The 24,093-nt window shown below is 48.5% G+C and overlaps 1 protein-coding gene across 1 annotated transcript in view; it reads right to left on the bottom strand.

Moving 5' to 3' along the window:
* Positions 1–24,093, bottom strand: part of LOC139274921 (protein Wnt-11-like) — a 43,762-nt gene that overhangs the window by 6,144 nt on the left and 13,525 nt on the right. The window contains exons 3-4 of the mRNA XM_070891656.1: positions 23,549–23,826; positions 18,892–19,184 (exon numbers count right to left, since the gene is read on the bottom strand). Coding sequence (XP_070747757.1) covers positions 18,892–19,184; positions 23,549–23,826 — 571 coding nt within the window. The remainder of the gene's footprint in view (positions 1–18,891; positions 19,185–23,548; positions 23,827–24,093) is intronic.

Below are 24,093 nucleotides of genomic sequence, written 5' to 3'. Positions count from 1 at the left end.
TCCCCAACATCAGGAATATTCTTCCTGCATCTAACCTGTCCCATCCCGTCAGAATTTTATATGATTACGTCCCCATCATTCCGGATTGCCCCCGCCAGAGGAAGTCGTTTCTCTGCATCTACCGTATCGAATCTTGCTTAAATTTTAAAGACCTCGATCAGCTCACTCCCTCGATCTTCTAAACTCAAGGGACCACAAGCTAAGTTTATGCAACCCGTCCCCATAATTTACCCCTCTGGATCCCGGTATCGTATTTGAATTATTTGCTCGTTAAACATTTTTGATGCAGTGTGATCACTGCGAAAATTATGGTGAGTTTATAGAGCAAAGTGTTGTGCAGTGTGAGCGTGTCAAATCAACGGAACGGTACGAGCTCTTCAAACAACAACAACTTGTATTTATATAGCGCCTTTAATGTAGTGAAACGTCTCGAGGCGCTTCACAGGAGTATTATGAGATAAAAATTTGACACCGAGCCGCATAAGTAGAAATTAGCGCAGGTGACTAAAAGCTTGGTCAAAGAGGTCAGTTTTAAGGAGCGTCTTGAAGGAGAAAAGAGAGGTAGAGAGGTGGAGAGGTTTAGGGAGGGAGTTCCAGAGCTTGAGGCCCAGGCAACAGAAGGTACGGCCACCGATGGTTGAGCGATTATAATCAGGGATGCTCAGGAGGGCAGAATTTGAGGAGCACAGACATCTCGTGGGGGTTGTGGGACCGGAGGAGATTACAGAGATAGGGAGGGGTGAGGCCATGGAGGGATCTGAAAACAAAGATCAGAATTTTGAAATAGAGGCGTTGCCAGACCGGGAGCCAATGTAGGTCAGCGAGCACAGGGGGTGATGGATGACTGGGACTTGGTGCGAGTTAGGACATGGGCAGCCGAGTTTTGGATCACCTCTAATTTAGGGAGAGTAGAATGTGGGAGGCCAGCCAGGAGTGTGTTGGCGTAGTCAAGTCTAGAGGTAACAGAGGCATGGATGAAGGCTTCAGCAGCGGATGAGCTGCTATATCCAGTACTATATAATGCCCTATAACTTAAACAACTGTGTAAACTTTACTGAATTCAATAAAAACTTGTAAAGAAATGAAGTGCAAGACATATATGTCACGAAACATATGTTAGTCTCCACATGCAGCTAATAACCTGCCAAGCTGGGATTGCTACAGCTCTTAACTCTTTTTGTATTCCTATAAATGTCAAGAATGGAACAGATGCCTTTGACTCAGGCAAAGGCCTGGCCAGCTACTGTCAATGGGGGGCCTGGAGCTGAGCTGCATCAACCTTTGATGCCTGTCCCAGCGATTAGGCTCCCCCAAGATCGCTCTCCCTTAAATGCTTCCCTTGGGAAGCAGGAGACAGGAAGAGCCTGTATTTCTCGAGGCATCACCTGTAAATCCTCGACGAGGCTTCTGAGCCCCCGGAGTCAGTGGCCGCATCCCTGGACCTGTGAACCGGATCCGGTTTGGGCATCCGCGCAAGTTCCGGCAGTGCGACTCCCTGTGAGTCAGGAGTTCAAAGGGCAGAGAGGCTCCTTGGTCGCTGGTATTATCCAGCCTGCACACACGAAGTAGGCGTCAGCCTCAATCGCTGCTGTCTGTGTTGAGTTACCAAGAGCTCAGCGAGGGTCAAAAATGAGGTTGTTCATGTTGGTGAGGACCCAATATTAAACCCTCTGCACTTTCCCACATTACAACAGTGACTACACTCCAAAAGTATTTCATTGACTGCAAAGCTCTTTGAGACGTCCGGCGGTCGTGAAAGGCGCTATATAAATCCAAGCCTTTCTTTCTCTGATTGTCTGTATGTGCACGACTCGTTTCGACAGGCCTATCGTAAATCCCCCTGGACTTGAACCCATAACCCCCTGTGCTCGCTGTCCTACACTGGCTTCCGGTTAAAAAACACCTCGATTGTAAAATTCTCATCCTTGTTTTCAAATCCCTCCATGGCCTCGCCCTCCCTATCTCTGTAACCTCCGCCAGCCCCACAACCTCCCCGAGATGTCTGCACTCCTCCGATTCTGGCCTCTTGAGCATCCCCGATTTTAATCGCTCCACCAGTGGCGGCCGGTGCCTTCAGCTGCCTGGGCCCCAAGCTCTGGAACTCCCTCCCTAAACCTCTCCGCTTCTCTCTCCTCCTCTAAGACGCTCCTTAAAACCTGCCTCTTTGATCAAGCTGTCCCAATATCTCTTTGTGTAGCTCAGTGTCAAATTTTGTTTTATAACTCTCCTTGGGTCACTTTGCAACTTTAAAGGCTCTATATAAATACAAGTTATTGTGGCTAGGTGAGATCAAATCTGGCAGAGTTAGGTTCACAATAACAACTTGACAATTGGCTCCTAGTTGAAGCACATGTCTAGAGCAAGTCTAGAATGCCAATAAAACAGGCATCTTCCAATATCCTGATGGTCCAAACCAGAGTGCACAATCCCAATGGACCAAATCCACTCCCCTTGTATAGAATTCCAATGGATCAAATTCTCAACCCAAGATTGAACTAAACATTTGTCTGATTTACATAGAACATAAGAAGTAGGAGCAGGAGTCGGCCATTCGGCCCATCATGTCTGCTCCGTCATTCAATGAGATCATGGCTGATCTTCTATCTCAACTCAACACCTTCCCGCCCGATCCCCATATTCCTTGATTCCCAGAGTATCCAAAAATCTATCGATCTCAGCCTTGAATATACTCAAAGACTGAGCCTCCACAGCCCTCTGGGGTAGAGAATGCCAAAGATTCACAAGATTCCGAGTGAAGGAATTTCTCCTCATCTCAGTCCTCAATGGCCGACCCCATGTCCTGCGACTGTGACCCCTGATTCTAGATTCCCCAGAATTCCAGTGGAGCAAATTCTCGTCCGCTAAGTCTCATTGTGAAAACCATTGTCATTCTGAAAAAGAAAAAGAGAGGTCTGGTTCATAAGAAATAGGAGCAGGAGTAGGCCATATGGCCCCTCGAGCCTGCTCCGCTATCCATTTGATGTAGTGGGCAGTAGTCAAGAGGCCAGGACTAATAATCTAGAGAACACGAGTTCAAATCCCATCACGGCACTGTCTGAGAATTTGAATTCAGTTTAAATGTGGAGCGAAATTGTAGGTGTCAGTAAAAGTGGCCATGAAGCCGTTGGATTGTCGTAAAACTCATCTGGTTCACTGGGGAAGGAAACCTGCCAGCCTGGCCTATACGTCACTCCAGATCCACAGCAATGTGGTTGAGTCTTAACTGCCCTCTGAATTGGCCTAGCGAGACCCTGAAGTAAGCCTAGCAAGCGGTTCAAGAAATAGGCCCACCACCACCTTCTCAGGGCAACTAGGGATGGGCAATCATTGCCTGCCTTACCAGCGATGCCCACATCTCAAGAAGGAATAAAGGAGATGGGTAAAGTTGTCTCTATAGCCTTAGATACTTATTTTTATCCAAGTTATTATTTAAATGGAGAAAAATTGCAAAGTGCCGCAGTTACAGCGGGACCTGGCGGTCCTGGTGCATGAAACACAAAAGGTTAGTATGCAGGTACAGCAAGTGATCAGGAAGGCCAATGGAATCTTGGCCTTTATTGCAAAGGGGATGGAGTATAAAAGCAGGGAAGTCGTGCTACAGTTATACAGGGTATTGGCGAGGCCACACATGGAATACTGTGTACAGTTTTGGTTTCCATATTTAAGAAAGGATATACTTGCTTTGGAGGCAGTTCAGAGAAGGTTCACGAGGTTGATTCCGGAGATGGGGGGGTTGACTTATGAGGAAAGGTTGAGTAGGTTGGGCCTTTACTCATTGGAATTCAGAAGAATGAGAGGTGATCTTATCGAAACGTATAGGATTATGAGGGGGCTTGATAAGGTGGATGCAGAGAGGATGATTACACTGATAGGGGAGACTAGAACTAGGGCCATAGTCTTAGAATAAGGGGCCGCCCATTTAAACCTGAGATGAGGAGGAATTTCTTCTCTCAGAGGGTTGTGGAATTCGCTGCCTCAGAGAGCTGTGGAAGCTGGGTCATTGAATAAATTTAAGACAGAGATGGACAATTAACCGATAAGGGAATAAGGGGTTATGGGGAGCGGGCGGGGAAGTGGACCTGAGTCTATGATTAGATCAGCCATGATCATATTGAATGGTGGAGCAGACTCGAGGGGCCGTATGGCCAAATTCTGCTCCTAATTCTTATGTTCTTAAAAGGATAAGCGGTCATAAGAACATAAGAAATAGGAGCAGGAGTCGGCCACCAGGCCCCTCGAGCCTGCTCCGCCATTTAATAAGACCACCAACAATGCCTCCGCAAGATCCTACAAGTCCGCTGGGAGGACAGACACACCAACATTAGCGTCCTCAACCAGGCCAACATCCCCAGCATTGAAGCACTGACCACACTCGACCAGCTCCGTTGGGCAGGCCACATTGTCCGCATGCCAGACACGAGATTCCCAAAGCAAGCGCTCTATTCGGAACTCCTACACGGCAAACCAGCCAAAGGTGGGCAGAGGAAACGTTACAAGGACACCCTCAAAGCCTCCCTGATAAAGTGCAACATCCCCACCGACACCTGGGAGTCCCTGGCCAAAGACCGCCCTAAGTGGAGGAAGTGCATCCGGGAGGGCGCTGAGCACCTCGAGTCTCGTCGCCGAGAGCATGCAGAAAACAAGCGCTTTTGGCTAAGATCATTCGTAACTGACCTGACAGGGGAGTAACCACCATAACCCCAAGGTGGTTCTCCCTGGATCAGGAAGGTATATGCTTGCTTTTTTGGAAATAGGAGGTGGGTGGGGTGGCTTGACCCATCCACCTTCACGGAGGTGTGTGGGGGACCTGACCCATCCACCTCCATGGCACGAACCTGGTATTGCAGTACTTCCAGGAACGGTGCAGTGGCTCTAGGCCTTTTGGCTAAGAGCATTGGCGCAGAGTGATCCTTGAATGGGCCCAAGGTGACCTCTGGCGTTTGTGATTTGACAAAGAATTGGAACGATTGGCTACGAATTTCCAAAAAAAAAAAATGCAGAAAACAAGCGCAGGCAGCAGAAGGAGTGTGCGGCAAACCAGACTCCCCACCCACCCTTTCCCTCAACCACTGTCTGTCCCACCTGTGACAGGGACTGTGGTTCTCGTATTGGACTGTTTAGCCACCTAAGGACTCATTTTAAGAGTGGAAGCAAGTCTTCCTCGATTCCAAGGGACTGCCTATGATGATGGCAGGACGTGCGGCCATTCGAGATTTGAATTCTGGGGCAAATCAAGGCCTCGGCTAACGGAGCATCCCGACGTTGCTAAATGTTTTCAGAGCCCGGAATGAGTCGCATTTTTTTCCCGTGAAGCAACGAGAAAGAATTGCTGGGAGGGCGCTCCGCGGGTCAGACGGCCCCATGCGGAGAGACGGGAAGGAATCACCGACAAGAGGTTAACGATCAGTGCTACCTTCCCGTCCCCAAGGCCCCACACCTGTTCTCTCCACAGGTGCTGTCTGTCCGGCTGAGCGATTCCAACGGTGTCTGCTTTCGCTTCAGGTTCCCAGCATCTGAGGTATTTGTGCAATTTTTCTCTGCTTAGATCATCGGGGAACGGTCAAATGGCAGCCAAACTCCAACCTCACGCGCAAAGCACAGGTTTGAAATCTAAATATATGCTTTTGTGACCGCATTTTCCATTGCTCTTTGTCTCAGTTGAGTTGCTGAATCATATTCATATATAAATATGCGAGAATTGGCAAATCGTACCATCATCTTCATCATAGGCAGTCCCTCGGAATCGAGGAAGACTTGCTTCCACTCTTAAAATGAGTCCTTAGGTGGCTGAACAGTCCAATACGAGAGCCACAGTTCCTGTCACAGGTAGGATAGACCATGGTTGAGGAAAGGGTGGGTGGAGAGTCTGGTTTAGAAACATAGACGTAGAAACATAGAAAATAGGTGCAGCAGCAGGCCATTCAGCCCTTCTAGCCTGCACCGCCATTCAATGAGTTCATGGCTGAACATGAAACTTCAGTACCCCCTTCCTGCTTTCTCGCCATACCCCTTGATCCCCCGAGTAGTAAGGACTTCATCTAACTCCCTTTTGAATATATTTAGTGAATTGGCCTCAACTACTTTCTGTGGTAGAGAATTCCACAGGTTCACCACTCTCTGGGTGAAGAAGTTTCTCCTCATCTCGGTCCTAAATGGCTTACCCCTTATCCTTAGACTGTGACCCCTGGTTCTGGACTTCCCCAACATTGGGAACATTCTTCCTGCATCTAACCTGTCTAACCCCGTCAGAATTTTAAACGTTTCTATGAGGTCCCCTCTCATTCTTCTGAACTTCAGTGAATACAAGCCCAGTTGATCCAGTCTTTCTTGATAGGTCAGTCCCACCATCCCGGGAATCAGTCTGGTGAATCTTCGCTGCACTCCCTCAATACAAGAATGTCCTTCCTCAAGTTAGGAGACCAAAACTGTACACAATACTCCAGGTGTGGCCTCACCAAGGCCCTGTACAACTGTAGCAACACCACCCTGCCCCTGTACTCAAATCCCCTCGCTATGAAGGCCAACATGCCATTTGCTTTCTTAACCGCCTGCTGTACCTGCATGCCAACCTTCAATGACTGATGTACCATGACACCCAGGTCTCGTTGCACCTTCCCTTTTCCTAATCTGTCACCATTCAGATAATAGTCTGTCTCTCTGTTTTTACCACCAAAGTGGATAACCTCACATTTATCCACATTATACTTCATCTGCCATTCATTTGCCCACTCACCTAACCTATCCAAGTCACTCTGCAGCCTCATAGCATCCTCCTCGCAGCTCACACTGCCACCCAACTTAGTGTCATCCGCAAATTTGGAGATACTACATTTAATCCCCTCGTCTAAATCATTAATGTACAATGTAAACAGCTGGGGCCCCAGCATAGAACCTTGCGATACCCATTTACTCCTACTCTTTGCTTCCTGTCTGACAACCAGTTCTCAATCCACGTCAGCACACTACCCCCAATCCCATGTGCTTTAACTTTGCACATTAATCTCTTGTGTGGGACCTTGTCGAAAGCCTTCTGAAAGTCCAAATATACCACATCAACTGGTTCTCCTTTGTCCACTTTACTGGAAACATCCTCAAAAAATTCCAGATTTGTCAAGCATGGTTTCCCTTTCACAAATCCATGCTGACTTGGACCTATTTAACGTTACAAGGACCCCCTCAAAGCCTCCTTGATAAAGTGCAACATCCCCACCGACACCTGGGAGTCCCTAGCCAAAGACCACCCTAAGTGGAGGAAGAGAATCCGGGAGGGCGCTGAGCTCCTCGAGTCTTGTCGCCGAGAGCATGCAGAAACCAAGCGCAGGCAGCGGAAAGAGCGTGCGGCAAACCAGACTCCCCACTCACCCTTTCCTCCAACCACTGACTGTCCCACCCGTGACAGAGACTGTGGTTCTTGTATTGGACTGTATAGTCACCTGAGAACTCAGGTTAAGAGTGGAAGCAAGTCTTCCTCAATTCCGAGGGACTGCCTATGATGATGATGATGACATTTGAAATGCTTGACTCCATACCCTGGAAACCTACTAAAATCTATGTTTCTATATTCAAGAGGGAGTTAGATATGGCCTTACAGCTAAAGGGACCAAGGGGTATGGAGAGAAAGCAGGAAAGGGGTACTGAGGGACTGATCAGCCATGAACTTATTTAATGGTGGTGCAGGCTCGAAGGGCCGAATGGCCTACTCCTGCACCTATTTTCTATGTTTCTATGTTTACTGGATGTTATGTTCCATGACATCCAATAATGTCCCACTTTTTAAAGTCATTAACACCATAGTAATGGACCATTAATGGAGCACATCTTCTCCCCTTTTCATGCTAATCACAAGCTTTCTGCATTTTCTAATTGACCACAACAGATTTAGCTCCTTGAATCCTCGTGACACTTTCGACTGACCGAGATCATTAATTGATCTGCAGACTGCCTCCGATTACAACAAGTCTTTGCGTGTCCTGTTACCTCCATTGTTACCCATAACAAGCATTCCAGAGCACTGTGCTGTGTGTAACAACAACAACAGCATTTATACAGCGCCTTCAATATAGTAAAACGTTCCAAGACACATCACAGGAGCGAAAATCAAATAACTAATTCACACCGAGCCACATGCAGCAATATTAGGACAGGTGACCAAAGGTTTCATCAACGAGGTTTTACAGAGCGTCCTCACAACCACCGGATGTCCCAAAGCACTTTACAGCCAATGAAGTACTTTTGAAATGTAGGAAACACAGCAGCCAATTTGCGCACAGCAAGTTCCCAAATAATTACATTTTTTAGTTAATTGAGGGATAAATATTGGCCAGGACACCAGGGATAACTCCCCTGCTCTTTGAAATAGTGCCATGGGATCTTTTACGTCGACTTGAGAGAGCAGACAGGGGCTCAGTTTAACATCTCATTCAAAAGACAGCACTGCACTGGGATTGTCGGCCTAGATTTTTATGCCAAAGTCTCTGGAGTGGGACTTAAACCCACAACCTTGTGACTCACAGGCAAGAGTGCTGCCCACTGAGCCATGGCTGATACACTTAAAGGCAGAGAGGTTATAAGGAGGGAATTCCAGAGCCTAGGTCCCAGGTCGCCATCAATTGTGAAGCATTGGAAATCAGGAATGCGTAAGAGGCCAGAATTGGAGGAGCGTCGAGATCTCGGAAGGACTGGAGGAGGGGCGAGGGCCATGGAGGGGTTTGAAAAGCGCAAGGTGTTAGAGGGGTTGCCATCAAGAGAGGAGATAACTGGAAGCAGAAAAGTGAATGTTTTGTAGGTTATTTCCGAATCCCTCCATGGCCCTCGCCCCTCCCTATCTCTGTAATCTCTTCCAGCCCCACAACCCCTCCCCCCCCCCCCCCAAGATGTCTGAGCTCCTCTAATTCTGCCCTCCTGAGCATCCCTGATTATAATCGCTCCACCATTGGTGGTTGTGCCTTCTGTTGGCTGGGCCCCAAGCTCTGGAACTCCCTCCCTAAATGTCTACGCCTCTCTACCCCTCTTTCCTCCTTCAAGACGCTCCTTAAAACCTACCTCTTTGACCAAGCTTTTGGTCACCTGCGTCTACTTCTGCGGCTCAGTGTCAAATCTCTATCGCATAATACTCCTGAGAAGCGCCTTGGGATGTTTCACTACGTTAAAGGTGCTATATAAATACCAGTTGTTGTTGTTGTTCGTGACAACACCCATCGATCTGGGAGCATTGTTGAGTCATTTGTTTTTCTCGTCTTAAAAAAGGGAACAGGATGTCCATTAACACACAGAAAAGTCTCTCTTGTGAAAGGCTTTAATTAAAACATCACCTCCAACGAGTGATTTGGCAAGCGTTAGGTATCATTGTGATGTTATTGTCCAATGACAATGGCTTGCTAATGAGCTCTCTAGAGCTTGTCAGTTAATGCGGAGTACCCACTCTCAAACCGGTTCTTCCAGTCCGCATCGATAGCTGTTTCCCCCTGTTCCCATTCACATAGAATTACACCAGATTTACAGCCAGAAACAGGCCATTTGGTCCAACTGGACCATGCCGGCATTTAACACCAAAGGATACAGCAGGTACAGCAAGTGATCAGGAAGGCCAATGGTATCTTGGCCTTTATTGCGAAGGACCTGGAGTATAAAAGCAGGGAAGTCTTGCTATAGCTATATAAGGTATTGGTGAGGCCACACCTGGAATACTACGTGCAGTTTTGGTTTCCATATTTACGAAAGGATATACTTACTTTGGAGGCAGTTCAGAGTAGGTTCACTGGGTTGATTCTGGGGATGAGGGGGTTGACTTATGAGGAAAGATTGAGTAGGTTGGGCCTCTACTCAATGGAATTCAGTAGAATGAGAGGTGATCTTATTGAAACATATAAGATTATGAGGGGGCTTGACAAGGTGGATGCAGAGAGGATGTTTCCACTGATGGGGGAGACTCGAACTAGAGGGCATAATCTTAGAATAAGGGGCCGCCCATTTAAAACTGAGATGAGGAGGAATTTCTTCTCTCAGAGGGTTGGAAATCTGTGGAATTCGCTGCCTCAGAGAGCTGTGGAAGCTGGGACATTAAATAAATTTAAGACAGAAATAGATGGTTTCTTAATCAATAAGGGGATAAGGGTTATGGGGAGTGGGCAGGGAAGCGGAGCTGAGTCCATGATCGGATCAGCCCTGATCTTATTGAATGGCGGAGCAGGCTCGAGGGGCCGTATGGCCTACTCCTGCTCCTATTTCTTATGTTCTTATGCTCCACATGAGCTTCCTTATAATTTATTAATTCCTGGGATGTGGGCGTCGCTGGCAAGGCCGGCATTTATTGCCCATTCCTATTTGCCCCTTGAGAAAGTGGTAGTGAGCCACCTTCTTGAACCGCTGCAGTCCGCGTGGTGAAGTTCTTCTTCCTTTCTCGATCGCACCGTATCACCGTATCCGTCTATTCCTTTCTCCCTCATGTACTTATTTAGCTTCCCCTTAAATGTGACGAAATTATTCTCCTCAACCTCTCCATGTGGTAGTGAGGTCCACATTGTTGTCAATCTTTGGGTAATGACGTATCTCCTAAATTCTCTGTTGCATTTGTTGATGACTATCTTATATTTATAGAATCAAGGAATGATATAGCACGGAAAGAGGCCATTTGGCACACTGTGCCTACGCCAGCTCTTTGTATGAGCAATTCAATTAATTTTCACTCCTCCTGCCCTTTCCCAATAGCCCTACAATTTTTTTTCCCCTTTCAAGCATTGGACCATACTGAATCTGCTTTGACCAACTTCAGGCATTGCATTCCAGATCATAGCAACTTACTGCATAAAATATTTTTTCCTCATGTCGCCTCTGGTTCTTTTGCTGATCACCTTAAATCTGTGTTCTCTGGTCACTCACCCTTCAGCCACAGGGAACAATAGCTCCTTACTCACTCTATCAAAACTATTCATGATTTTGAACACCTCAGTCAAAATCTCCCCATAACCTTCTCTGCTCTAAGGAGAACAACCTCACCTTCCCCAGGCTCTCCACGTGAATGAAGTCCCTCATCCCTGGTCATCACAGGCAGTCCTTCGAAATCGAGGAAGACTTGCTTCCACTCTAAAAGTGAGTTCTCAGGTGACTGAACAGTCCAATATGGGAATTACAGTCTCTGTCACAGGTGGGACAGACAGTGGTTGAAGGTAAGGGTGGGTGGGACTGGTTTGCCGCACGCTCCTTCCGCTGCCTGCGCTTGCTTTCTGCATGCTCTCGGCGACGAGACTCGAGGTGCTCAGCGCCCTCCCGGATGTATTTCCTCCACTTAGGGCGGTCTTTGGCCAGGGACTCCCAGGTGTCGGTGGGGATGTTGCACTTTATCAAGGAGGCTTTGAGGGTGTCCTTGAAACGTTTCCTCTGCGCACCTGGGGCTCACTTGCCGTGTAGGAGTTCCGAGTACAGTGCTTGCTTTAGGAGCCTCGTATCAGGCATGCGGACAATGTGGCCCGCCCAATGGAGCTGTTCGAGTGTGGTCAGTGCATCGATGCTGGGGATGTTGGTCTGATCGAGGACGCTAACGTTGGTGCGTCTGTCCTCCCAGGGGATTTGCAGGATCTTGCGGAGACATCCCTGGTACTATTCTAGTAAATCTCCTCTGCAACTTCTCCAAGGCCTTGTCATCCTTCACAAAGTACGGTGCCCAGAATTAGACACAATACTCTCGTTGGGGCCGAAACAAGTGTTTTATAAAGGTATAACATAACTTCCTTGCTTTTATACTCTGTCTCTATTAATAAAGCCAAGGATCTTGTATGCCTTTTTAACATCCTACTCAACTTGCCCTGCCATTTTCAAAGACTTGTGTAAGTATATCCCAAGGCCTCTCTGTTACTGCACACCCTTTAGAATTGAACCCTTTAGAATTGTACATAAGTGGAGGAAGTGCATCCGGGAGGGTGCTGAGCACCTCGAGTCTCGTTGCCGAGAGCATGCAGAAAACAAGCGCAGGCAGCAGAAGGAGCGTGCGGCAAACCAGTCCCACCCTCCCTTTCCTTCAACCATTGTCTGTCCCACCTGTGACATAGACTGTAATTCCCGTATTGGACTGTACAGTCACCTGAGAACTCACTTTTAGAGTGGAAGCAAGTCTTCCTCGACACCGAGGGACTGCCTATGATGATACCATTTAGTTTATATTGCCTCTCCTCATGCTGCCTACCAAAATGAATCACTTCACACTTCTTTGTGTTAAGTTGCATCTGCCATGTGTCTGCCCATTTCACCAGTTTGTGGCCTCCTGGAGTCTGTCACTATCCTGCTCGTTGTTACTATATTTCCGAGTTTTGTGTCATCTGCAAATTTTGAAATTATGCCCTGTACACCCAAGTCGAGGTTGTACTGATACCGAGCCCTGGGGAACACCACTGTGTATTCACTAGAGTTTAGAAGAATGAGAGAAGATCTCATTGAAACGTATAAAATTCTGACTGTGTTGGACAGACTGGATGCGGGGAGGATGTTTCCCCGGGCTGGGAAGTCTAGAACAAGGGGTCATAATCTCAGGATACGGGGTAGGAAATTTAGAACCGAGGTGAGAAGAAATGTTTTCACTCAGAGGGTGTGGAGGCCAAGTCACTGAATATATTTAAGAGGGAGATAGATAGATTTCCAGACACAAAAGACATCAAGGGGTATGGGGAGAAAGCGGGAATATGGTGTTGAGATAGAGGATCAGCCATGATCATATTGAATGGCGGTGCAGACTCGATTAGAGCGCTTGCTTAGGGAGTCTCATGTCGGGCATGAGGACAATGTGGCCCACCCAACAGAGCTGGTCGAGTCTGGTCAGTGCTTCAATGCTGGGGATGTTGGCCTGGTCGAGGACGCCAACGTTGGTGCGTCTGTCCTGTAGTTACCGGGTGTATCACTCTCTCCTTTTTGAACAGGGGTGTAATATTTGTAATCTTCCAGTCATCTGGCACAACCCCCATATCTAAGGATTGGAAGATTGTGACCAGAGCCTCCACAATTTCAACACTTACTTCCCTCAGCAACCGAGGATGCAGCCCATCGGGACCGGGTGACTGTTCTGCTTTGAATGCTGCTCTCCTTTTTAGTAGCTCCTCTTTATCTATTTTTATTCTATCTAATTTCGCTACTACCAAATCCTTTACTATGACATTACCAGCAACTTCTTCTGTGTTAGCTGTGGCTCAGTGGGTAGCACTCTTGTCTCTGAGTCAGAAGGTTGTGGGTTCAAGTTCTACTCCAGAGACCTGAGTACAAAAATCCAGGCTGATACTCCCAGTGAGTGCTGCACTGTGGGAGGTCCTGTTTTCAGAATGAGACATTAAACCGAGGCATTGTCTTCCCTCTCAGGTATGTGAACAGATCCCTTGGCCACTATTTTGAAGAAGAGCAGGAGAGTTCTCGCTGGTGTCCTGGCCAATATTTATTCGTCAGTCAACATAACAAAAACAAGTTGTCTGATCATTATCACATTGCTGTTTGTGAGAGCTTGCTGTGCGCAAATTGGCTGCCGCGTTTCCCACATTATAACAGTGACTACGCTCCAAAAGTACTTCATTGGCTGTAAAGCGTTTTGAGACGTCCAGTGGTCGTGAATGGCGCTATATAAATGCAAGTCTTTCTTTGCTCCTCGTATTTCCTTTTTCAGAGGAAGAGAGGAACAGGAGGAGGCCATGTAGCCACTCAAGCTTGTTCTACCATTCAATCAGACCATGGCTGATCTGCGACCTAACTCCATGTACCCGCCTTTGGCCCATATTCCCTAATACCTTTGTTTAACAAAATATATCACTCTCAGATTTAAAATGAACAATTGATCTAGTATCAATTGCCGTTTGCGGAAGAGAATTGCAAACTTCCACCACCCTTTGTGTGTAGAACTATTTCCTAATTTCACTCCTAACAGGTCTGGCTCTTATTTTTAGACTAAGACCTCCAGTTCTAGACTCCCCAACCAACGGGATTAGCTTCTCTCCATCTACCCTGTCAGTTCCCTTTAATATCTTGAAAACTTCGATCAGATCGCCACTTAACCGTCTAAATTCTAGGGAATATAATCCTAATTTGTGTCATCTCTCCTCATAATTTAACCCCTGGAGTCTGGGTATCATTCTGGTAAACCCTCACTGCATTCCTTCCAAGACCAATATATCGTTCCTACAGTGTGGGGCCCAGAACGGCTCACAGTGCTCCAGGTATGGCCTAACCAGGGCTTTGTACAACTGCAGCATAACTTCTGCCCCCTTGTACTCGAGTCCTCTAGATATAAAGGCCAGCCTTGCATTAGCTTCTTTGATTATTCTCTGTACCTGTTCATGACATTTTAATGATCTATGTACCTTTTAGCTTTTCACCATTTAGAAAGAACACTCTTCTACCCTTTTAAGATCCAAAATGGAAGACCTCACATTTGCCTACATTGAAATCCATTTGCCACAATTTTGCCCATTCACTTAATCTATCGATATCCCTGTGTAATGTTATGCTTTCATCCACACTGCCTCCAATTGCCTTAAATCAGTTCTCCTCAGTACTTTTTGCATTCAGCTTGGTTCTCTACTGAATTATAAATGTGACATTTATAATAAACCTCATTTTTCTTTCATTCTAATCTCGATATCTTTATGGTCATCCAGGGAGCTCTAGCTGAGGAGGACCTTCCTTTCCCTCTGGTCTAATCTCTACCCAAACTATTTCCTCTTTGTCGGCCTCCCATTGCTCATCTTCTGTTTTACCTGCCAATCTGTGATTCCAATCCACCTGGGCCAGATCCTATTACAACTCACTGAAATGAGTCCACCTTCTGTTGTGTATTTACACATTTGATTTTTCCTTGTCCATTTCCAGAACTGCTCTAAAGCTAGTGATATTCTGATCGCTGTTGCCTAAATGCTCCCCCGGTGAAACTTGCTCCACTCCGACCACTTCATTCCCCAGAACCAGATCCAGCAGTGCTTGCTCCTCGTTCGGCTGGAAACAAACTGATCAAGAAAGTTCTCTTGTATATATTTCAGGAATTCTTCCCCCTCTCTGCCCTTGCCACTGTTACTATCCCAGTCTATATTAGGATAACGGAAGTTCTCCATGATCACTACTCAGAGTTCTTGCACCTTTCTGTAATTTGCCTGCAAATTTGCTCCTCTATCTCCTTCCCACTATTTGGTGGCCTACAGTATACCTCCAGCAGCCTAATAGCTCCTCTATTGTTCCTTAATTCTAACATGGGCTAAATATACGTCAGCTTAGCGCTACCCGTTACATAAGAAATAGGAGCAGGAGTAGGCCACCTGGTCCCTCAGTACTGCCCCTCTGTCAGTGCAGCACTCCCTCAGTACTGCCCCTCAGACAGTACAGCGCTCCCTCAGTACTGCCCCTCCAACAGTGCAGTGCTCCCTCAGAACTGCCCCTCCGACAGTGCGGCGCTCCCTCAGTACTGCCCCTCCAACAGTACAGTGCTCCCGCAGTACTGTCCCTCCCACAGTACAGCACTTCCTCAGTACTGCCCCTCCCACAGTACAGCACTCCCTCAGTACTGCCCCTCCCACAGTACAGTACTCCCTCAGCACTGCCCCTCCGACAGTGCAGCACTCCCTCAGTACTGCCCCTCCCATAGTACAGCACTCCCTCAGCACTGCCCCTCTGACAGTGCAGCACTCCCTCAGTACTGCCCCTCCCACAGTACAGCGCTCCCTCAGTACTGCCCTCTGACAGTGCAGCGCTCCCCAAGCACTGCCCCTCCGACAGTGCTGCGCTCCCTCAGTACTGCCCCTCCCACAGTGCAGTGCTCCCTCAGTACTGCCTCTCCCACAGTACAGCACTCCCTCAGTACTGCCTCTCCCACAGTACAGCGCTCCCTCAGTACTGCCCTCTGACAGTGCAGCACTCTCCAAGCACTGCCCCTCCGACAGTGCGGCGCTCCCTCAGTACTGCCCTTCCCACAGTGCAGTGCTCCCTCAGTACTGCCCCTCCCACAGTGCAGCACTCCCTCAGTACTGCCCCTCCGACAGTGCGGCGCTCCCTCAGTACTGCCCCTCCCACAGATCAGCACTCCCTCAGTACTGCCCCTCCCACAGTACAGCGCTCCCTCAGTACTGCCCTCTGACAGTGCAGCGCTCTCCAAGCACTGCCCCTCCGACAGTGCAGCGCTCTCCAAGCACTGCCCCTCCGACAGTGCGGCGCTCCCTCAGTACTGCCCCTCCCACAGTGCAGTGCTCCCTCAGCATTTTCTCAATGACAGATGTCAGACTAACTGATCTATAGTTTCCTGCTAACGTGCCACTAAGCATTTACTGCCCGAGCGACGCGCTGTCAGTACCTGCCGCGAACTTCACTGGCGGTTCACCGTCGGCGCTGTCAGTCAGCGCCGCGCACTCTAGCTCCACCCACTTGGTGACATCACAAGTGTGCAACGCCACGTTAGTGCCGCGATCCAGAACTTCACTCCTCGCACCTGCCGTAGTGCCCGGCGCCGTCACCGACAGGAACAGCGGGCGTTCCTTGGGAGCTCCCGGGGCGATGTTATAAAGCCAGAGCCGGCGGGTGTTGAGTGTAAAATCTTTTAACATCGCTGTGATTCACAACCTTTCCTCATAAGTCAACGCCCTCATCTCCGGAATCAACCTACTCAACCTTTCCTCATAAGTCAACTTGCTTTGGAGGCAGTTCAGAGAAGGTTCACTCGGTTGATTCCGGAGATGAGGGGGTTGACTTATGAGGAAAGGTTGAGTAGGTTGGGCCGCTACTCATTGGAATTCAGAAGAATGAGAGGTGATCTTATCGAAACGTATAAGATTAGAAGGGGGCTTGACAAGGTGGATGCAGAGAGGATGTTTCCACTGATGGGGGAGACTAGAACTAGGGGGCATGATCTTAGAATAAGGGGCCGCCCATTTAAAACTGAGATGAGGAGGAATTTCTTCTCTCAGAGGGTTGTAAATCTGTGGAATTCGCTGCCTCAGCGAATAAATTTAAGACAGAAATAGACAGTTTCTTAAACAATAAGGGGATAAGGGGTTATGGGAAGTGGGCGGGGAAGTGGAGCTGAGTCCATGATCAGATCAGCCATGATCTTATTGAATGGTGGAGCAGGCTCGAGGGGCCAAATGGCCTACTCTTGTTCTTATTTCTTATGTTCTTATGTTATGTTAAAAAAAATCCACGCACAGGCATCTTCCACCCTTCAATATGTAGTTCAGGATCTGGAATATTAGGTCCTTCATTGAAACACCTGTGGACTCATCCGTTTTCGGTGTGGAAGCAAGTCATCCTCATTTCGAGGGACCGCCCATGATGAAGATGACTCCCCTCTTGGGGCATTAAAGGTGAATATCCTGGTTGGAGGCGGTAAACATCGCCCGGTGCTAAAATTAGTGCCCAGGCGTGTCACCGCCTCAAACCGGGATATAACGAGTTTTTAGCTGTTTGTCGTCAAAGTTTAAATCACTTAGCACCTCTTTCTCCCTCTGCACCGAATTCCTGCCCTCCCAAATTCCTGTTCCAATGTCCTCACTCTGTTTGCAGTTCACTCCGTTCAGCAGATTCGCCCAACTCTGTCGTCACCAAGCTGTGTATCCAACCCCTCTCGTGGCTCTAGTTTTGGTCGCCCCCCCCACAAGTGGAAACCTCCTCTCTACGTCTACTCTGTCACACACCTTTATAATTTTCAAGACTTCTATCAGGTCTACCCCTCAGCCTTCTCTTTTCCAGAGCCCCAGCCTTTTCAGCCTTTCCTGATGAGGACAACCACTCCGTTCTCGTATCATTTCGAGAAAGCTTGGCTTAGTTGATGGCACTCTCACCTCTGAGTCATAAGGTCAAGGGTCTCAAGTACCACTCCAGAGACGTGAGCACCAATTCCAGGTTGAATCTCCCAGTGCAGTATTGAGGGAGCTCTGCACTGTCAGAGGGTCAATATTGAGGGAGTGCCACACTGTCGGAGGGGCAGTACTGAGGGAGTCCACACTGTCGGAGGGACAGTACTGAGGGAGCGCCGCACCATCGGAGGGGCAGTACTGAGAGCACTGCACTGTCAGAGGGGCAGTACTGAGGCAATGCTGCACTGTCGGAAGGGCAGTATTGAGAGAGGGCTGCACTGTTGGAGAGAGAGTACTGAGGGAGTGCTGCACTGTCGGAAGGGCAGTACTGAGGCAGTGCTATACTGTCAGAGGGGCAATACTGAGGCAGAGCTGCACAGTCGGAGGAGCAGTACTGAGAGAGGGCTGCACTGTTGGAGAGGGAGTACTGAGAGAGGGCTGCACTGTCGGAGGGGCAGTACTGAGGCAGTGCTGCACTGTCGGAAGGGCAGTACTGAGGGCTGCACTGTTGGAGAGAGAGTACTGAGGGAGTGCTGCACTGTCGGAGTGGCAGTACTGAGGGAGTACCACACTGTCAGAGGGGCAGTATTGAGGGAGCTCTGCAATGTCAGAGGAGCATTACTGAGGGAGTGCCGCACTGTCAGAGGGATAGTACTGAGGGAGTGCCGCACTGTCGAAGGGGCAGTACTGAGGGAGTGCCGCACTGTCGGAAGGACAGTACTGAGGGAGTGCCACATTATCGGAGGGGCAGTACTGAGGGAGTGCTGCACTGTCGGAGATACTGTCTTTCGGATGAGACATTAAACCGAGGCCCCGTCTGCTCTCTCAGGTGGACGTAAAAGATCCCATGGTAATATTTTGAAGAAGAGCCGGGGTTGATCTCCACGGTGTCCTGCCCAACATCATTAAAAACACAGATGATGATCATTATCACATTGGTGGGAGCTTGCTGTGTGCATATTGGCATTTCCTACATTACAGCAGTGACTACACTCCCAAAAGTGCTTCATTGGCTGTAAAGCGCATTTGGGAGGACCTGAAGTCGTGACTTGGCACTACAGAAATGCAACTCTTTCTTTGACCAGCTCACCTCTCTTGGGTCCCGTTGGAGCCCAGCTTTTCGTTCTTGGCGCAGAAGTCCGGCGAGCTCTGCAGGTACACCAGCTCGTTCTCGCGGATGGGTCTGACGTCAATGTCCTTGGGCACCAGTTGCTTCCGCGTGCCCACCGGCCGATGGACCACCCTGGTGGCCGACAGGTACTTCAGCTTGAGGTCCTGGGCGATGTTCCCGAGGTCCTGCAGCCCCTTCCAACAGGTCTTCACCGAGCAGGAGCCGGACACCCCGTGACACTTGCACTTGATTTCGAGTGACGCCTTCAGAGCCTGGAAGATGCAGAACGGTGTCAAATAGCTGTCAGGCCTGGCTCAGTCAGGGTCGCACACTCACCTCTGGGTTGGAAGGTCGTGGGTTCAAGTCCCACTCCAGAGACTTGGGCACAAAATTCTAGGCTGATACTCCCAGTGCAATACCTCAGCTGTCGGAGGGGCAGTGCTGAGGGAGCGCCGCACTGTCGGAGGGGCAGTACTGAGGGAGTGCCGCACTGTCGGAGGGGCAGTACTGAGGGACCGCAGCGCTGTCGGAGGGGCAGTATTGAGGGAGCGCCGCACTGTCGGAGGGGCAGTACTGAGGGAGCGCCGCACTGTCGGAGGGGCAGTACTGAGGGAGCGCAGCGCTGTCGGAGGGGCAGTACTGAAGGAGCGCAGCGCTGTCGGAGGGGCAGTACTGAGGGAGCGCTGCACTGTCGGAGGGACAGTACTGAGGGATCGCCGCACTGTCAGAGGTTCAGTACTGAGGGAGTGCCGCACTGTCGGAGGGGCAGTACTGAGGGAGCGCCGCACTGTCGGAGGTGCTGCCTTTCGGATACGATACTAAACCAAGACTCCGTCTGCTCTCTCAGGTGGATGTAAAAGATTCCATTGCCACTATTTATCAAGGAATTGGGGATGTTCTCCCAATGTCCTGGCCATATTTATCCCTCAGCCAACACCACTGAAACAGGTGATCTGGTCATTAATCTCACTGCTGTTTATGGGAGCTTGCTGTGTGCAATTTGGTTGCTGCGTTTCCTACATTACACGATTGACTGTACTTCAAAAGTACTTCATTGGCTGCAAAGCGCTTTTGGATGCCCTGAAGTTGTGAAAGGCGCTCTAGAAATGCAAGTTCTTTGCTTTATAAATTCTGACAAAATTGGAATTCCCTTAGCTTGGCTGATGTATACACTGGTCATTGTGGAACTCAGTTACACATACTGGGAATGCCCAGAGATAAATCCTGGGTTCAATGACCTCAGCCAGGCGGGCCTGAACACACCATAATTGGTCTCACTAGCCATTTTTATGTGGGTACTCTATTAGGAACATAGGAGCATAGGAACAGGAGGAGGCCATTGAGCCCCTCGAGCCTGTTCCACCATTCAATGAGATCATGGCGGATCTGCGACCTAACTCCATATACCGGTCTTTGGCCCGTATCCCTTAATAAAAAGCTATTAATCTCCGCTTTAAAATTAACAATTGACCCCCAGCATCAATTGCCATTTGTGAAAGAGAGAGTTCCAATCTTCTACCGCCCTTTGTGCATAGAAGTGTTTCCTCATTTCACTTTGAAAGGTCGGGTTCTAATGTTTAGACTGTGCCCCAGTCCCAGACTCCCCAACCAGCGGGAACAGTGTCTCTCTATCTACCCTATCTGTTCCCTTAATATCCTGAAAACTTCGATCAGATCACCTCTTAACCTTCTAAATTCAAGGGAACCCTAGTTTGTGTAATCTCTCCTCGTAACTTAACCCTTGATCTAGATTTAGCTCTGGATACAGGGGTGTAGCGGTTATGTTACTGGATTAACAATCCAGAAAACACTGAGATGAAATATCCACCATGTCTGTTGTCCACCATGAATTTGAAATCAGTGGAGAGAAATCACTATCACAATCACTATCACTAGGGGGGTAGTGCTGGACAGGCTAATGGGACACAAGGTAGACAAGTCCCCTGGTCCTGATGAAATGCATCCCAGGGTATTAAAAGAGATGGCGGAAGTTATAGCAGATGCATTCGTTATAATCTACCAAAATTCTCTGGACTTTGGGGAGGTACCAGCGGATTGGAAAGCAGCTAATGTAACGCCTTTGTTTAAAAAAAGGGGCAGACAAAAGGCAGGTAACTATAGGCCGGTTAGTTTAACATCTGTAGTGGGGAAAATGCTTGAAACTATCATTAAGGAAGAAATAGCGGGACATCTAGATAGGAATAGTGCAATCAAGCAGACGCAACATGGATTCATGAAGGGGAAATCATGTTTAACTAATTTACTGGAATTCTTTGAGGATATAACGAGCATGGTGGATAGAGGTGTACCGATGGATGTGGTGTATTTAGATTTCCAAAAGGCATTCGATAAGGTGCCACACAAAAGGTTACTGCAGAAGATAAAGGTACGCGGAGTCAGAGAAAATGTATTAGCATGGATAGAGAATTGGCTGGCGAACAGAAAGCAGAGAGTCGGGATAAATGGGTCCTTTTCGGGTTGCAAATCAGTGGTTAGTGGTGTGCCACAGGGATCGGTGCTGGGACCATAACTGTTTACAATATACATAGATGAGCTGGAAGAGGGGACAGAGTGTAGTGTAACAAAATTTGCAGATGACACAAAGATTAGTGGGAAAGCGGGTTGTTTAGAGGACACAGAGAGGCTGCAAAGAGATTTGGACAGGTTAAGCGAATGGGCTAAGGTTTGGCAGATGGAATACAATGTCGGAAAGTGTGAGGTCATCCACCTTGGGGAAAAAAAACAGTAAAAGGGAATATTATTTGAATGGGGAGAAATTACAACATGCTGCGGTGCAGAGGGACCTGGGGGTCCTTGTGCATGAATCCCAAAAAGTTAGTTTGCAGGTGCAGCAGGTAATCAGGAAGGCGAATGGAATGTTGGCCTTCATTGCGAGAGGAATGGAGTACAAAAGCAGGAAGGTCCTGCTGCAACTGTACAGGGTATTGGTGAGGCCGCACCTGGAGTACTGCGTGCAGTTTTGGTCACCTTACTTAAGGAAGGATATACTGGCTTTGGAGGGGTTACAGAGACGATTCACTAGGCTGATTCCGGAGATGAGGGGGTTACCTTATGATGATAGATTGAGTAGACTGGGTCTTACTCATTGGAGTTCAGAAGGATGAGGGGTGATCTTATAGAAACATTTAAAATAATGAAAGGATAGACAAGATAGAGGCAGAGAGGTTGTTTCCACTGGTAGGGGAGACTAGAACTAGGGGGCACAGCCTCAAAATACGGGGGAGCCAATTTAAAACCGAATTGAGAAGCAATTTCTTCTCCCAGAGGGTTGTGAATCTGTGGAATTCTCTGCCCAAGGAAGCAGTTGAGGCTAGCTCATTGAATGTATTCAAGTCACAGATAGATAGATTTTTAACCAATAAGGGAATTAAGGGTTACGGGGAGCGGGCGGGTAAGTGGAGCTGAGTCCACGGCCAGATCAGCCATGAACTTGTTGAGTGGCGGAGCAGGCTCGAGGGGCTAGATGGCCTACTCCTGTTCCTAATTCTTATGTTCTTATTAAATATAACAATGAAGCTACTGGATTGTGGTAAAAAACGACAACTGCCCACATCCCCAGAATGAAAAAGATGTGAGGTGCTAGGTGCTTTAATGAGGGAGTCAAGGGTTATGGGGAGCGGGCAGGAGAGTTGAGGCCAAGATTAGGTCAGCCATGATCTTATTGAATGGCGGAGCAGGCTCGAGGGGTCAAATGGCCGACTCCTGCTCCTATTTCCTAGATTACATAAGAACATAAGAAATAGGAGCAGGAGTAGGCCATACGGCCCCCCCGAGCCTGTTCTGCCATTCAATCCGATCATGGACTCAGGTCCACTTCCCCGCCCGCTCCCCACAACCCCTTATTCCCTTATCGGTTAAGAAACTGTCTATCTCTGTCTTAAATTTATTCAATGATCCAGCTTCCACAGCTCTCTGAGGCAGCGAATTCCACAGATTTACAACCCTCTGAGAGAAGAAATTTCCCCTCATCTCAGTTTTAAATAGGCCCCTTATTCTAAGACTATGTCCCCTAGTTTTAGTTTCTCCCATCAGTGGAAACATCCTCTCTGCATCCACCTTGTCGAGCCCCCTCATAATCTTACACATTTCAATAAGATCATTCTTCTGAATTCCAATGAGTAGAGGCCCAACCTCTCAACCTTTCCTCATAAGTCAACCCCCTCATCTCCGGAATCAACCTCGGAACCTTCTCTGAACTGCCTCCAAAGCAAGTATATCCTTTCGTAAATATATTCTTATTATTGAAAGCAGTTTTCATTGATGGGGATTAGAAGGGTTGACTTTCACCTCCCTACTGCCGCAATTTTCAATGCGAACATGGACATAGCGGGATGAAAATCACGCAGGAAAAAAAATGCCTGAAATTTGCCCGTTGCAATTTTCGGTCAGCTTTCATTTTAGGTGGCCGGGGCTCCTGCCTGAAACCCGGTGGGGGGACTAATTAATAAATTCAATCGAGCCACTAATAAATGTGCCTCGTTAGCGTTGCCCACGTGCTGAGAATAAATAACCAGGATAATTCCAGGACCAATCCCACCTAACGAGCCGCTACCTAACCGACCGAAGGCGACAGACGCCATTTCCAGAGAGGTGCCCGTCGTTTCTGCCTGCTCACCTGCCGTCCGACCTCACTGTTGTGCAGATTCATCAGTTTGTTCGCTTGCGATCCGGATTTTTTCATTTTCATGGGGGAATCCGAGAATTTGGATCCCAGCAGGATTCCGTAGTTGAGGTTGTCGTTGCAGCCGCCCCATCGGAACCCGGGCCCGGGGGCCTCGGAGGCCATCGGGCCGCAGGAGCAGCCAGGGAGGTCGCCTGAAGTGCAGGCTCTGGCTATCGTGTGGCTGATGGCGGCAGCAGATAGAGCATAGACGAACGCAGACTCCCTGGTACCTGGAATGAGAAAGTGAGAGAGTCGATCAACTCGCCCATCGCACAGCGTCGCAGTTCAAAGGTGCCGCTCAGGGGGCAGTGGGGACCAGACACTCGAGGCCCAATCTTCTGTTCGCTACACATGGCGGTTAATATCCCACATTCCGTGTGGAGCCTTATCACGGAACGCCACCCCATCAACAACAACTTGTATTTATACAGCGTCCAAAGCGTGGCAAAATGTCCCAAGGCGCTTCACAGAAGCATTACCAGATACAAATTTGACAC

Source organism: Pristiophorus japonicus, chromosome 10 (genome assembly GCF_044704955.1).
Source record: "Pristiophorus japonicus isolate sPriJap1 chromosome 10, sPriJap1.hap1, whole genome shotgun sequence".
NCBI lineage: Eukaryota > Metazoa > Chordata > Chondrichthyes > Pristiophoridae > Pristiophorus > Pristiophorus japonicus.
Note: the sequence above shows the minus strand (reverse complement) of the source record. Positions and strands in the feature narration are given on the sequence as shown.